Here is a 17,182-nt window from a genome sequence, read left to right on the forward strand (position 1 = left end):
TTTCAGGCAACCTCACCATTTCAGGCTTGTAGCTGGGTTGATTATCAATCATGGCCATAGGAAAACATGAGAAAGGAAACTTTTTTTCTACTGTTGTTGTTTAGTTGTTAAGTCGTGTCCGACTCTTTGTGACCCCATGGACCAGAGCACGCCTGGCCCTCCTGTTTTCCACTTCCTCCCGGAGTTGGGTCAAATTCATGTTGGTTGCTTCGATGACCCTGTCCAACCATCTCGTCCTCTGTTGTCCCCTTCTCCTCTTGCCTTCACACTTTCTCAACATCAGCATCTTTTCCAGGGAGTCTTCTCTTCTTATGAGATGGCCAAAGTACTGGAGCCTCAGCTTCAGGATCTGTCCTTCCAGTGACCTTTTCTACTAGTCTACCTTATAGCTCAGCATTGGAGAACCAAGCCCATGGGAAGGATGACAAGTCAACATCAGCAGAGCCCAGCCAAACCAGTAGAGTTACACTAACTGTCCAGAGATAACAGTTTGTTCTCATCTGGTCCAAGACTTGTTGTTGCTTGATGTGAACAAGCAAACACCACCCTGTCCTGCCAGGTCAAAGTACAGATATGTTCTTTCAATACAGAAATGAAGCAGAGAATCCTGCAATCGCCTCTCCTCATCTCTGGCAGAAGAGAGCCCACAATAACAAAGGAAGATGCTCATCATTCACTGCCTTGCCATGACTCTCCAGTGGTGCTGCCTGAGAAAGATGCTGTACTCTACCCCAATGGTAGAGCCGGCCCAGCCAGTGTTGACACCAGCGAAAAAACAAATATTGCTTTTTAAAGAATGCAACAAATCTTTGTAGTTTCCTCAATGACAAGCAGTCTCTTGACACATTGAGACAACCTGGGGGGGGGGGGAGAAGGGTTGTGAGGTTTTGCATTCCTGCATGAATGGTATGGGGGGGGGAGAGATGTTAGCCAACAAAAGTTTATTCTCAGGGAGAGGGGGCCATTCCTTGCATTTTATACAAAAGACTTTTCTTTTTGCAAAAGCAAATATTTTTTCAATGTATGTGTGTGGGGGGAAACTTTCATGAATTGTTTGCAAAAATGTTTCAAATGTAAAAAAAGAAAAAAAGGAGGAGCAGGAAAGAAAGAGAAAGGAAAGGAAATGCACATGTCACCCAGCAGGAAGAAGCCTTTTGGAAGTTTTCTTTCCCACCTGTGAGAATAAAGTAAGCAAAAAATAAAATAAAAATTCATCCCTGCTGTTTTCCCACTAATTAAAGCCTTGGTAGGCCTAATGAGGAGGTCCAGTAATTCAGCCGCCCCCATGCAGGCTCTACAAGTTGGAGGAAATCCAGTTTTTGTAGTGGGTACAAAAAGCTGGCTCAAAATATGTTCGCATATTCAGGTCTATATTAGACAGTACGGAGCATGTCTATGCCCTTTTCAAAAGCCCATTTCCCCTCCACAGATTTCCTCTGAGATGTTTGCCTCAGAAACCAGGGTGGCAAATGAAACCCATGTTTATCGCTCAGCAGTTGAAACTAAGCACAATAAAGGCAAGCTATGCGGGTGAGGAAAACCACATGCTGGGACAAACAAACATTTTTCACCAGTTGAGGAAGCACCTCTTCTAGAAATGTGCTCAGTAGACGGGCCTAATTTGATGCTCAGAAGTGTTCTGCAAACACTGCTTTTATTGGGGTGGTAGATGGTCTATTTAAGCCTTTTTCATACTCTTGGAGTCTGTTTTGAAAGAGGTGGAGAAAGACAGACAGCAACGCTTCATGTGTGAATTGATAGAGCTCGCGCTTGGAAGAGCCTGCCAAATCAAGTTGCCAGTTTTTGCAGCTCAACTGTGTTCAAAACATGATTTGGCAGCTCAGGCAAGAAAATGCTAAATCAATCAGAGAAGTGGGGGGAACGGAAGTAACATTTGGATTATTTGTTTAGAATGTTTTGGATCCAAGCCGGAGTGGGAAATAATATTACAGCGGCATGTCTCTAATGAATCCAATTTGTAGACTTTCCCCCCCCTGTTATAATTAAACATCATCCTCTACATTGGTTGTGAGCTCTGCCCCCTTTGGTCTCCAAATCTCTGGCAGGAATCCTACTGACACCTACAGTCTTGGGCAGTTGAATTGATCTCCCTATCTTGGAAGTTTTTCTGCTTGCTTAAGGCAGGGGTTGTGAAAGCCACCGACTGTCCTCAGTTCTAAAGAATGGCAACTTCTCACTCATGTAAAAATAAATCATGTAGGAGAAGTCTTTCCATTGAAAATTAAGCCACAACTTGATCAGGTGGATGAGAAGGGCTGTTGAAATCAGAGATCTGCAGGATCTCTCTGAGTGGCCCAGATCCTGTTGCATCGCATAGTCAATTGCACTAGAGCAGGCCTACCGAATCAATGGGGACTGGGTGAGTCACCTCCCCGGTAAGTTCCATTGAGCCAAATGGGCCTGCTCTAACTGCAATGTGCTTTAGCACAGCGGCTCTCAAATCGGGGTCCCCAGATGATCTTGGACTACAACTCCCAGAAATCCTGGCCAGCACAGCAAGTGGCAAAGGCTTCTGGGAGTTGCAGTCTAAGAACATCTGGGGACCGCAGTTGGAGAACCACGGCTTTAGCGCAATACGTTGCCCCTAGAGTCATAGGAACATTGCCGTTCAAATAGCAACTCTTGAGTAAATCTTACCACACTATTCATTTGATATATGCCCAGTTCTTTGCTAACAGAAGGAGAAGAGCAACCTAGAAAGAAAGTCTATTAAATATCATGAGCCAAAAAAGGGTCCATATATTTAAATAATACACCAAGTTCAACTCTTATTGTGTTTCGGAAAGGCTGGTGCATTTTCCTCCCTGCGGTGGAGAGAGAGGTCCAGGGCGAGAGTGGACCCAAGCCTTTCCTCCTGATCTCCTTCGGACACCCACCCCCGTCCTGCCTCTTATGAGCCATCCATGTTGTAAGAGCAGCAGCGGGACATGATCCATCATGGATGAGCTTCATACGGCCAATCATGGGACTACAGCAAAACTTCCCCACCATCTACAGAAGGAGAGATCCTGGTTACCCAACAACCTCAGAGACACCCTTTCCAAAATCCAATATAAGGTCCTCATTGGAATCTTCTCCAGATCCTTTAATCATAAATGGAATTAAATTAATCTTCCCAGAAAAATCTCTGAACATGGGTTTCCTCTCTAGGTCTCTGCCATTCAGTATCTACCTGTGGATACCAAAGGATTTTACAGCAGAATTCCACATTTCACAGTAGATGGCAGCTGTCATAGAGCTACGATCACCCTTTGAGCTCACAGATCTGACCTCGAGCAGTCATTTTTTGACAATATGTGACAGCCAGCCAGTATTTCACAAGAGGTGGCAGCTGACACCCAGGCTCATTTAAGACTTAACTGTATCTGACAGATGGCGCGCCACTACAGCGATCAATATGTGACTTTATTTACAGGGCGTCTTCAATGGAATTTGGTCAGCTTTTTATTAGCTGCATTCCTTCATTAAATCAGTCACGACGGCCGGCTACTATTGAATCTGTCATATTGTGTTAGCCTTTAAGAGGCCACCAGACCCTCTGCCGTTGCTCTTTGTCCTTTGAAACAGACTTCTGAACAGTTGTCCTTTCAAAACATACTCCCAAGCTTTAAAACTTACCATGTGCAGCCAAATGTTGGTGGTTAAGACTTGATTCTTTTCATCCTGCCAAAGCAAAGAAAGGAATAAATCAGCACTGGTAGTCATTTAAGTGTTATTTTGAAGAAGAAGAAGAAGAAGAAGAAGAAGAAGAAGAAGAAGAAGAAGAAGAAGAAGAAGAAGAAGAAGAAGAAGAAGAAGAAGAAGAAGAAGAAGAAGAAGTTTTTAACTTGCCATTTATAAGCAGTGTGGTGTAATGGGTAGAGTGATGGATAAGGACTCTAGAGAACAGGGTTCGAATCCCCACTTGGCCAAGGAAACTTATTGGAGGAGTAGAACTAGTAAAATCACTCCTTAAGCATCTCTCTTACTTTGAATGCCCTATTAGGGTCATTATAAGTCATTTCTGACTTGATAGAATAGAACACACACACACACAATCACTAAAATAAGCAGAAGCTAAGCTAACACTGCTTAACAACATTTAGACTTCCAACATTTTAACCGATAAAAGCTGAAAGCCAACAGTAACTCACAACTAGAGCAAATCCACTGAATTGATGGAACTTGCATAGGCGTTGACTCATTGATTCTCCACTGATTCAACAGGTCGACTCTAGCCATGACTTGCGACTGGAGTTCAGCCAAAGCAATTAAGAGAAACAGCAGGAGTCTGAAGGACTGGAGACCCAGTCATGACCTCCCACAAACTCGGGTGATCAGCCAGGTTTTGACTTGGCATTGAAAGAAATGCCATAATGGTGCCAATCATGCCTGCAAGCGGAGGGCATCCCTCAACCAGAGTGCTACGGCCAAGAATGCCTTTTAATTGACTCCGCAGAAGCCTTACATAGACCCAGTGTTTCTCCCTTCATTTAAGTCAATAGAAATGCAGTAACACCATGTTCACAACAAAACACCCGGTAAGTCTGTAGACAGTTTCACAGCTCGTACATTGGTCGAACTGCCCTCTGTGCTCCACCCCTCAGGTGCAATCTCAGAAGGATGTCATGTCTACAAACGTTCGCAGGCTCAAGACCCATGGCCGGTCTGTCATTAGTAAGCACTGCCTTCCAGACAAATCATTATTTAAGAACCTCGGTGGAAGCAGACTGGTTTCGCCATCGAAACTCTGTGCTTGTATCCCAGATAAGTAATCCATTAATCTTTATCAGTGCTGTTTCCTCGGAGGATTTGTTAACAGCCGCTTCCGAAAGGTGCTGCATCTTGTTCTAGGGGTTTAGAGCAATGCCTCACCAGTGTTAATGGCAAGGTTATTACTTTGGAGCAAGGCAAACGCTTGTGTAATGCATCACTCACACTGCAGCCTACCGAAATTTTATTAATTTATTGATTTCATTGATTTATATACCACCCCATTAGGGCTATGCACTATTTATTTATAACCGTAAAAAAAAAACATATATGGCATATACGAATGAACTACAACAATAAAACTCAGACATTTAACCCAATAATACAGATGGCACCATAAGCAATTAGGCGTAAAATCAGAATCAAACAGCCTTCCTAAAAAGCAGTTGCCTTTGATTCCACCAAGTCGGTGCCACCACAGAGAAGGCCCTACCTCTTCTTGATTTCTTTCATGCCTCCATTGGTGTGGCTACCTGGAGGAGCAGAGCTTAAGAGGATCTGGTCCACTGGGCAGATGTTGGACCAAGACACTAAGGGGCTTGGTTTCAGATCTTCTCTGTGCTTACAATGAAACCAGTACCAGCAAGCTGATCATCTGTTGGTCCCTTTAATTGTCTGCCACGTTGTGGACCCATAAAGGGGTCCATTCAAGCTCTCTCAGGGGGAAGAGAAGGGTAAATCGAGGGAGCAAGGGATGAGGAAAGCCTCCAATCTTAGATCCTTAACGTTGCTGCCAGCCAGAGCTGGAAATGCTGGGTTAGAGGAACAGTCTAGGGCTTCATATGCGAACATCAAAACCTTGAACCTGATTCAGGACACAAAATTCCCTCAAGCAATGAAACGGCTGCTACCAGAGCATTATTGAGCCCTGATCTTAGTCCTGCCTACTGAAGCCAATACCTAGCTCTCTCACTTTCTTGGTCTAAGAGACTCCAAAGTCAGTGGAGACCAAAGAAGGAAGTCTACAACGCATGTGTCTCTCCCAACTGGATGCTTTCCCTAGCCCTACCTTTCTATTTCCCATCCAAATCCTCACCCTGCTGGACCCTCCTTAGCTTCTGAAATCAGTTGAGGGCATTCAGGATGAAATTGGTGTTTGTTACATGTGGATGCTAGCTTTTAACCATGCCTAAATCCATATTCTGTAGACTCATAGCCTGAATCATTGCACAAACCCTGATCGGCGTGATCCTGCCACCATCCTAGGCCCAAATATATGTACACAATGGTCATATATGGCGTTCTTAAAGAACTCAGGGACAGATGATCGGAAATGATTGCATCTGCTCACGGGTCGCCTTAGATTTGGCCATTCTATGAATTCCTGTTTCTCAGAGCTTGGAAACAAGGTCTTTTGTCCATTGCTCTTGGCGCTGCTTGACTACCGCTCTTTGAACATTTTATTTTTGAGTTCAGAATTCTCCAATTTTATTTTCCAGCAGCTTTACCCTTCTTCTCTGGCCAGCATCAAAAATATATTCTCCTGTATCCACTTCTTTGAGGCTCTTAAATTTTTGACGGCAAGATCCAGGCCCCAATTTGCTTTTTTCACAATTATTCTGAGCTGCTGATTTGGAGGACTCAGTCCAAAGAGTGAGATACAATTTGACGGAAGGGTAGATAGCTAGCCGAGCGTCGAGATATTTTACTTAAAATCTGCTCTGAGAGTTACCTCTGAGCTTATACTCTCTCTTAACAGCTTCTCTACTCAAATGTCAAGAAGTGCACTTCCCCCCCCCCTAAAAAAGGAAGTGAAGAATCATGTATTCACTTTTGTTCCTGAATGGCTAATTTATAGGGTCTAGCACTGCACACGCACAAGTGTAAGCGAGGAAGAAGCACCTTCAGGAAACTGTATCTTTCCCTCTTATGTATTGCTTAAAAAATTCAGAATGCATGAATGAGTGTTTTTGGACCTAATAGGACCCTACTGGATTTTGCCTCTAAGTTTCTCTCTCCAAAATACATCTGCTAGGCAATTGTTTCTTCCCCATAAAAATAACCCAGCAGCGTGTTGATGATGCACAGCTTCTGCTGAACAGAAGATGACTCTGAGGACCTTTTTCTTACTCAACGGGTTGGGCCATTTCTCATTAAGGCAAGAGGCCTCTTGGTGTCTTTCTCTCTTTAGAACTTTTGCACCTCATTGCTACATCTCAGAAAGCCTCCCTTGGAGACAGAAGGATGAGGTCGTCAACGTCTCCAACTCAACAATGAACGGGACAAATTTCATTCCTGCCAAATTTTTGCATTTCCAGAAACTACGATGACTCATGCCCGTTTTGCAAACAGAAGGAAACAACAGCCGCAAAATGAGACATGAATATGGAAGCCGTCACAGCTGAATGCAACTTCTTAACAAGCAGAAAGACTCAGCTGAACATCTCCCATATACTAACTCACATGTCATTCTTGTCATGGTACATGATTGCTCTAGCCGGTTCTGAGATGGAGAAAATAAATACCTGACTCTTGAATTTCGGGTAGAGAGACCTGTCATGCCTGTTCTTAGTCATACAGGAAACTGCCACCTCTTGAGTCTAATCATTCGGCTGTCTAGCCCAGTTATCCAGGGTGATTTGTACGTAGCAATTAGTCTCCAGGACTTTTAAGCAGGTTTCTTCCTCAGTCCTGCTGTTTCCTGATGTTCCCTGGCAGTTACCTCAAACATGTCCCTGCTTAGGTTCTGAAATCAATGGATATTGGGGCACTCACAAAGGTGTGGGCATATTCCATTCTTTGAAATAACATGCATGTCAGTGGTGGTTGATCAATCTAATACTACCAGGATCTTCTTAAGAACGTAAGAACAACTGGGCTGAGTTGGACCAGAGGTCTTCTGAGCCCAGCATTCTGTTCCTCTAGAAGTCAACTAGATGCTCCCATTGGGAGGACATGAGTGCAACAGGACCCCCCCCCCTTCTTGAGGTCCCCAGCCACTGCCAGGGAGACCTGTGCTGCTAATGGCCACTAAAAGCCCACGGCTTTCTCTAATTCCCTTCAATGGCCACCCTACTTGGTGGCCAACGCTAGACGTTGTAATAAGAAATGCCATGAATGGGGTAAATAAGGACTTCTTCTTATTTGTCAATAGGTTCCCGCTATTCAGGTTTATTGAATGACCTAGATTCTGAGATGATGATCATCACATACACACTCTCTACCAGCTTAGGGTGAGCCCATAGCTGGGTTCATCATGATATGAGCTTCCAGCAGCAGTAGGTCTTATCACTCATTCTGTCCTAATCACCATCAATGTTTCACTAATCGAAGAAGACGTTGCGCTAGCAATAAGACGAAACATTGTTCTGAAACACTTGATGCACCAAAGCTGGTGATGAGCAGGCCAGGGGAAGAGTGAGTGGCTTGTTTTAAGGTAAAGGTAAAGGTAAAGGTTCCCCTTGACAATTTTTTTTGTCCAGTCCTGTTCGACTCTAGGGGGTGGTGCTCATCCCCGTTTCCAAGCCATAGAGCCAGCGTTTGTCCGAAGACAATCTTCCGTGGTCACATGGCCAGTGCGACTTAGACACTGAACGCCGTTACCTTCCCACCGAGGTGGTCCCTATTGATCTACTTGCATTTGCATGCTTTCGAACCACTAGGGTGGCGGGAGCTGGGACAAGCGACGGGCGCTCACTCCGTCGCGTGGATTCGATCTTACGACTGCTTGGTCTTCTGACCCTGCAGCACAGGCTTCTGCGGTTTAGCCCGCAGCGCCACCACATCCCTTGTTTTAAGGTGCATTCCTTAAAACAAGCATTGAAACACAGGGGCATTCAAGGCGAGCCTACTTTAAACCACGAACAATGCTCAAGGTCCCAGTACGGTGTAGTGGACAGAGGAACAGACCAGGACTCTTGAAATCTTGGACTCCGGACTCAGGTTCAGTTCCCTGGCTCTGCAATGGAAACTCACTGGGGGAATGGAACTTGTAAAACCACTCCTTAATAACGATGATGATTATCTTAGAACTTTGTTATTGTTATGTGCTCTCTAGTCGGCTCCAACTTATGGCAACCCTACAAATGAGCAGTCTCCAAAATGTGTTGTTGTTGTTGTTGGCCATCAAGTTGCCTCCAACTTATAGTCAAAGCAAGAATGAGTGATTCCTAACATGTGTCCTCAACAGCCCTGCTCATCTCTTGTAGACTCAAGCCAATGGCTTCCTTTAGGGACTCAGTCCCTGTCGTGTTTGGCCTTCCTCTTTTCCTGCTGCCTTCCACCTTTTCCTACCATTATTGTCTTTTCCAGAGAATCCTTCCCATGTTGATCTTAGAACCACAGAACGTATATACCTCCCTTTCTTTGAAAATCCTATCGGGGTCGCTGTAAGTTGGTTCTGACTTGGCAGCGCATAACAACAATATGTGCTTCGCCACTCCTCTGAAGCAAAGCTTTGCCGAAGAAGAAAAATGTCTTGGAGGAAAGACTTAGTTAAAGAGACAGGAAGTTAAACAAAGGAGCCGCCAGACCGCAACTGAGGCCTCGTCTTATTTCAGAGAAAGACCCTGATTCCGCACGCATGGCCTGTGGTGAAAAAATAATCCAAACCACCCCGCTGCTTCAAAAATTGCTATTTGGAGTAGCTGAGTGTTCCAACAGCACTGCCTAATCCAGATTTCCCTGCAGGCACACGCGGTAAACTGGGAGGGACGATGCAAGAGGGTGAGGCAAGACCCAAGAATAAATTGGTTTGTGAAAAGAAGAATTTATTATTCAGAATAATACATTGAACACACAAAAATTCAGGTGTGGGTCTGGCTTGGCATTGTCACCTGCTAATCGATTTGGAAGGCAGAAGTCTGTTCCGTTCTATCAGGGAAAAGAGGATGTCGTTAAATCCATGTTAAAACCAAGCTTTGGAGAGAAAGGCCAGCCACCTCCAAGATCTCTCCTCCATATATTTTTTTAAATTTTAATGAAATGCCTATATCTCACCTTTCTGTTTCAATGGGAGTTACACTGTGGTTAACAATACCATAAAGCAAATTAAACAACATGCAAGACTAGTAGTCGGTATGTTTATTATCAGATGTTGAAACATGGGTAGAGAAATGGACTAATATGTCCGTTAAGGCAGAAAAGCTCAGAAAAAATGACTTTTCCCAGGGAACAAAATGGGTCCTGGATCGAATCAAGCCCAAACTCTCTCTGGTCATCAAAAATAAACTCCTAAGTCATGTATCTAGAGTCGTGGTCCATTCTCACGTGGAGGGCTTCAAAATGTCTGCCCCTATAGCCACATCTTTAAAGAGGGGCCCCCAAAAATGTGGGCAGCATTTGTTAACCTTCATCAACAAGCAGCTACCAGTCTTTCTCTCCCCAAGGAGCAGGTCTTTTCTAAAGCTAATGGGTCTTAATGGCCTATGCAACCCACACCACCTCAAAGCACTTTGGAACTTCACCAAGCACACTTCCGAAAATGATGTCCTGAAGTTCTAAGACCAGGGTAGGGTCATACAGAAGAATAAAGTCCTTCAGAGAGCCTGGACTGAAGAAATGTTGAATGTATAACCCTCCATTCCACAATACTACCCCGGCAGACCACGTGCCATGCTTCCGCCCCCCCCCCCCGAATACCTAGGTCAATCCTGACCCTTTCCAAACTTCACAAGTCCACAATTTTCAAGATATATCCCTGCGGTCTGCAGCCATACTTTTTAAGCAAAGCTGGGGCGCGGTTGGAGAAAAGTTCTCATTGATCTGTCAGCAAAATAACATCTTGCTATTTGCTTGTTTCTCCGTCCATCGGTTGAAAACGGGCCACTTGAGATAACATCAGCCACAAATCAAGTAAGACTTATAGGTGCAAGAGAGAAAGTATTGGTCAGTCCACTGAGCTGAGAATAGCAGCTTTTAATTGACTCTGCTTTTATTTTCTGCTGTTTCCTAGGCACAAAGCTCACCCATTTTCTGCCATCAGTCATTAACCAGCTAATGGCTCCTGCCCAGTGCAGGGGTTACATTGCTCCGCAGTTAATTGCAATAACAGGTTAAGATCAAATAATTAATGAAGGGACGGTCGTTGTGGCCAGGCAGGCGTGTAAGGCTATAAATTTTGATGTAACAGAGCTGAGCACCAGCGTTATTATTTACTTTCCCCAAGGGTGGACTGGGGGGGGGGGAAGAACCAGCACTGTTTGAAAGGAAGAGGCATTTTTTAAAACAGAGAGAAGCCCCCTTTTTTTTCATTTTTTAAAAAACTGTGCTCTGCTTTTTTCTTTCTCTGTTTGAGAAGGAAAGAGAAGCTGTTGGTGACATTTTACCGAGCCAATGACAACATTGCAGAAGGCTGAAGAGTATTTTTAATCATGGCTGAGTGGAGCGTTTTTCAAAGCTACGTTAAGAGAGACGCCTTTGGAAGGGAAATGCCTTTTCCTTTGGCCAAAATCATTTTGGAAAAAAAATCCTAATTCTGAACCCCGAGCTATTCAAAACTAGTTTCCTTGGAAAACGATCCTTATTTCAGTGAAGGAACAAAGCCGCTTGGTTCGAGAGCGCAATCCTGTACAACAGGGGGGTCCCAGCCTTGGAAAACCCCCCCCCCGATGTTCTTGGGCCAAAACTCCCAGAAGCCTTCACCTATAGTTGTGTGGGCTAGGATTTATGGGAGTTGTAGTCCAAGCACATCTGGGGACCCAAGGTTGGGAAGCACTGCTGTATAGGGCGTCAATAAAATTGCAAGTATTGAAATCAACCTGTAAAAGTATTGAAAAAACAATTTGTAATATACTGGCCTCAGTGCTGGGCCATGAAAGAGGCTGTCAATGGTTAAGTGGAAATGTTATGGCCATTGTTCCCAGCAGATAGGGCCATAGAGAGAGATGCTACTTGATGAACTATGTTCTCCCCTATCTGAGTTCAACTCTAGAGTAGTCTTGCCCTCCTTCGAATCAATATACAGCGAGCCTCAGAGGACTTGATGGGTGCAAAGGCAAAAAATACATAGCTACGGGCATATCTAATTGTGAAGCCGCATGTCTCCAGAGCAACATCCCATAATGAGAGCAGCACAAGCCATTTCACTGGAGGATTAAGATAAGAGCAAGGCACCAATCTGCTGATGGCAACCTCTCTCCCCCCCTATCAAGCGCTCTTGTTGTTTACTCGAACATTAACCAGGAAGTTAATCAGTTCATTATCTCTTATCAGATTTTCTGCTACGCTCTCAGCTTAATTATGCTCCACATTTTCTAATATGTAAGGTTCAATTATTGTTCCCTGCTGGTGGTTTGTCTGGCTTGCTTTAGAAGGTACGTAGATGACATCGGAACAGGTAATGATAGGCTCAAGCAAAGAAGAATAATGATGTACACATGTATAAGCAGGGCCTTTTCTTTACAATTAGAACAGGCCCTTTCCTATATAGCTTGCACAATCATACGGAGACCCACTGCAGTGTAAGAGTTAGAATTAGTGATGGGGGCTTTGTATTTGTAGACAAATGCTACGTGACTTGAACCTGATATTTAAGAAATCTAAGCAGAATTTGATTCAGATTTCCAGTGTGACCACAGACGAAGCCCCACAACTAGCAGTGACCCCACCCCATCCCAATCCACAAGTCAACCATTGCACCTGATGTTAAATCACAAGTGCTTATACTGACTCTTTTAAGTTGCGGAAATTAACATCTAAGATTTACGCCACTGGAGTTATTCCAGTGGGTGTAACTAGTAGGATTCTGGCCAATGTTTCTTCTCAAATCCTGGGTTTCGTTCCCAATGCTTAGCTAGGAAAACACATCTGCTTCTACTCTACACCAGTGACCCCCAACCTTGGGTCATCCAGGTGTTCTTGGACTGCAACCCCCAGAAACCCTGGCAAGAATAGCTGTTGGTGAAGGCTTATGGGTGTTTTAGTCCTAGAACATCTGGGTTGAAGATGAGGTGGAGCTACACTCAAAGAGTGAGAAAACAGGGTGGTTTGAAAACAGGTCTCTCTACACTTCTTTCACTCACCATGCCCATCACGAACTATCTGAAGAAACATCGCATGCCACAACATTGCTTCTCATAAAAATTTCTTTCCCATCTATTCCTGCCTCTGTGGTGGCCATGGCTTAGGAAGAACTCCATTATGCCATAGATATTGAAGAAGTTCCTCCAAGAGTCCCCCATGACTGATGGAGAGCTAGAGGATTTGGGCAGTTGTTTTTTAAAGGAAATTTTCCATGCTATGTTGTAGAATAGGAAAAGTCAAATGGAAATCTTCCAGATGTTGTCAGACTGAAAAACCTAATGCTCCTTCCCATCAGTTAGGGGAAATTGGGTTGTAGTCCAGTAACAGGAAAAACGTCTTAGCCATTAGAGCAGTACAACAATGGAAACAATGATTTCAGAAGTTGGTGAGCGCTCCAAAGCTGGAGGCATTGAAGAGAAAACTGGACAGCCAGCTGTCAGATCTGCTTTGATTTGGATTCCCACATGGAGCAGGGGGGTTGGACTCAATGGCCATATAGGCCTCTTCCAGGTCCATTATTGTATGATTCTATGAACATACAGAAGACGTAACTCTGCCCACGTTGCTATTCGTTGTCAGATCCTGCGCTAAGGAGGCCCAAAGTTATCATGAGGAGCTCACCAAGTCTCAACCGAGATTACGCCAACCTTGCTTATTTGTTTCTTGTTTCTTTCTCATTTTTCACAAAACAAGCATCAACCGTTTGCTCACATCACATCGGATCTGCTGCAGCTCAGCACAAACGGGAGCTATCCTGAAGCCAAGGAAGGAAGGATGGCTTCAGAGCTGTGAGAAGAACTCCCACAGCTTTTTCTCCTTCTCGGCGTGTGGGTGAGATAATGAAGAGACATTCCTCACAGCCTCTCCCATCCTGGCTAACAGCTTGGGCTTCCAGTGAAAGACAGAGCACCTCCTTCCCTCAGAACAGCAAACAAAGAGGAGAAGATCCCCACCGGCGCCTTTGAGGGAGTGCTTGAACTAAGCTTTAAAGCCAATTTCTTGGCTTCCAATTTTGCTCCATTTCCAGGTCAGATTTTCATTAGAAAGCTTAGAGGTACAGACGTTGTCAGGGCTGCACAAGACATATGCAAATCAGATTTTCGCACCGGTGAAGTGTGTGAGGCAGTTGCCGAAAGCCCTTATTAGGAGCTAGGCTGGGGAAACTCAAATGACTTTCCTTCACTTCAAGGGATCCACACAATGAAAGGGATTTAAAAGCTGCTCGACATAACAGCTTCCTCCCAAGATTTTGTTAAAAATCGCTGGCAACACACTTTCCACACCTTTTGCAAGGCGACAGCCAAAGCAGCTCAGAGCTCTTATAGTCATCATCGTCAGCATTGGGCTCAAGTTACAGGAAACCAGATTTCGGCTGAATATCAGCAAAAACTTCCTAACTCTTAGAAGAGTATGACAACAGCACAGATGATCTCGAGAGGTGATGAGAGCTGCAACACTGGAGGCATTCAAGAGACACTTAGTCAACCATCTGGCAGATATTCTTTGATTTTTATTCCTGCATCAAGCAGGGGGTTGAATTTGATGGCCTTATAAACCCCTTCCAACTTTATTATTCTATGAGTCTTTGAGTCTATTGAGCAGGGAGTCTGCATTGAGCATGGAGGTTGGATTTGATGGCCTTATAGGCCCCTTCCAACTTCACTTTTCTATGATTCCATGATCCTATGATCATCATCCTACAGATGGACCCAAGATGATAGGCATTTCAGTTTCCCAAGCTTGCCATCCAGGTGATTATCGAGCAGTGTCAAGATCTCCCACCAGCATGACATAATATTTCCCTGCCATTTGAAAATGCCCAGACTCAAACAAAACTACCTGAGATCCTAGCTTTGCAACAGAGGCTCGCCAAACATTTTCCCTCCAGAGACAGTTTCTGCAAACCTCCATGGCTGAGCCAACAGCAAACTAATGTACAACGTGTGGAGATGAAGAAAGCTTGAGCCAGGGTAAATGCACATATTTTATCTCTCAGGAGAGCTCTCTTTTTAATGATCGCCAAACTTCTGGATTCCCAGTTTTGTACTCAGATTTGGCACGCCACAATAATTAAACAAATAAGTTTGTTTCAGGCAATTACGGGCTGGTGGGATCCACCGATTTGGTAGAAATATGGAAACGTACAAACCCAGTCAACTCACTAGTCCATCTGGCCCACGATTGCCAACCCTGGCAGACACTGATCATTCTCCAGAGAAAAAGGTTCTTTGCTAGTCTGCCATGGAAGATCTGTGACATTCTCTGATAGTCTCCCACCCAAGAACTAGCCAGGCCTGATCCTGCTTAACTTCCATTGTTCAAGACTGCACGTGACCGGATCTCGATAAAACCTATTCAGTCTTTCTGGAAAGAAGAAATGATAACTAGAAGTTTTTAAAAGTCATTTCTCACATAAAAAAAAAGACAAGCATATGAGAAAATCAGGTCAATATGGCTCCGAGTCATATTTGCATCTTGAGGTTGGCATTTGAATACAAAAAGTCATGCCGATGCTGTCATTCTGTGAAGTCGGAAAAAGATTCTCACGGTTAAATTTTTCCCTAGTGCACTGCAAGGTACTGCTCAGAAGGTTTTAAAAGAACTTCACATAATCACTGCTAACGTCCCCGTGGACCTTTCAGTGTTTGAAAATCTCCTACATTCTTTCCTAAGCTAAACTACATTTTAATCAAATAAGGTTATTTTTTTAAAAAAGAATTGCTTTGCTACCTCCTAATTGAATCTTTCTTTTTTCAAACCAATGCCAGACAAATTATTTCTCTTATTAGGTAATAAAAATAGCGATGCAGTATCTGGGAAAACTGTATTTGCCCTTCTGCCGAAGGAAATTGAAAATGACGATTCAAAGGCGACTATAATTTTTTTGCATTACAACGTCAAAAAGTTGTGGCTAATTATAACACCGCGCGGAGATTAGTCATCCTGTTTCATCACCTCGGTCTGAACGTTTGTGCAAAATGAATGTGTCAACATAATGCTGGATGATAGGAAGCAGAGAGGGGTGTCCCGCGAGCCTCCCATAACAGTTGGATGTGAACGAATTTAGAATTTAAAAGTTTTCTGAAGAGGGTTCTGTTGATTCCTGCATCAAACAGGGGGTTGAACTTGTTTTAAGCAACAAATCTTCTTTAGCTGGGAGTTCAATTCTCCACTGTGTACCTTCTGGGAGAAAAGCCAGCCTGGGGGGCCTTGGGCCAGCTGCACAGTCCCAGGGCGCCCCCTAGAGGAATGGAATGGGAAACCACTTCTGAGTATTCTCTTCCTGGAAAACCCTGGAAAAGGTTGCCTTAAGTCAGAACTGAATTGATGGCACATGTTCTCTAGACTCACAAAGAGAGTCTGGTTTAATAAGAAGCTGACAGCATATACCAAGATAGAGCTTGTGTCCTGAGCACACTCCTGTACTGCAGTGAATCCTGGACCCTTTGTGCACAGCAGGAGAGGAAGCTGAACACCTTCCATATGCGTTGTCTCCGACGCATGTTTGGTATCACCTGGCAGGACAAAGTTCCAAATAAAGTAGTCCTAGAACGAGCTGGAATTGTTAGCATGTGCACATGACTGAAACAGCAACGTCTACATTGGCTTGGGCATGTCGTGAGAATGGCTGGTGGTCGGATTCCAAAAGATCTCCTGGATGGAGAATTAGTGCAGGGAAATCACCCCAGAGGGAGACCCCAGCTGCGATACAAGGAGATCTGCAAGCGGGATCTGAAGGCCTTAGGAATGGACCTCCACAGATGGGAAACCTTGACCTCTGAGCGTTCAGCCTGCAGGCAGGCACTGCATTGCGGCCTCTCCCAATTTGAAGAGACCCTTGTCCAGCAAGCCGAGGCAAAGAGGCAGTCCCGAAACCAGCAAAATCGGGGAGCTGGACAGGGGACAATTTGTGTTTGTCTCCAAGTGTGGAAGGGATGGTCACTCTCAAATTGGCCTTCTCAGCCACACTAGATGCTGCTCCGAGTCCTCCATACAGAGCACGTTACCATAGTCTCTCAAGACTGAAGGATGCCTAATCAAAGATGATTACTATGGTTAATAAAACACAACCACGGGATAAATACATTTATAAATCAGTTATTTGGAATATGAAAGAAATGGCTTATAAAGCCCTGAAAAGCTATCACAAGGGTTTCGCAAAGAGTCTCAAACAATAAAACCAAGGAAATAGAAACCTTGTCTGGCCAGGATTGTTTCACTGCCCTCCATTCATCATTCTTCCACAAGGCATTCGGATTACATCTAACTGGTACCTTTTAGGGCTCCTATTATCTCATCAGACTGAATAACGGGTTTGTTTCTTAGGCAGCATGATGGAAGATGCTCAGGGAATCTTCCTGAGGCTTCTGAGAAAAGGAAAGCTTCAACGTAGCTTGGCACTGAGAACAAATCTATAAAAAAAAGACGGTTAAGCTGTTCCCGAGAT

The 17,182-nt window shown here is 44.3% G+C and overlaps 1 protein-coding gene across 2 annotated transcripts in view; it reads right to left on the reverse strand.

Moving 5' to 3' along the window:
- CHRNA7 (cholinergic receptor nicotinic alpha 7 subunit) overlaps positions 1-17,182 on the reverse strand; it is a 77,437-nt gene that overhangs the window by 27,027 nt on the left and 33,228 nt on the right. For both annotated transcript variants that reach the window (XM_072981728.2, XM_020784847.3), the window contains exon 3: positions 3,640-3,684. In XM_072981728.2, coding sequence (XP_072837829.1) covers positions 3,640-3,684 — 45 coding nt within the window. The remainder of the gene's footprint in view (positions 1-3,639; positions 3,685-17,182) is intronic.

The sequence above is a fragment of the Pogona vitticeps genome, chromosome 12 (genome assembly GCF_051106095.1).
Source record: "Pogona vitticeps strain Pit_001003342236 chromosome 12, PviZW2.1, whole genome shotgun sequence".
Lineage (NCBI taxonomy): Eukaryota > Metazoa > Chordata > Lepidosauria > Squamata > Agamidae > Pogona > Pogona vitticeps.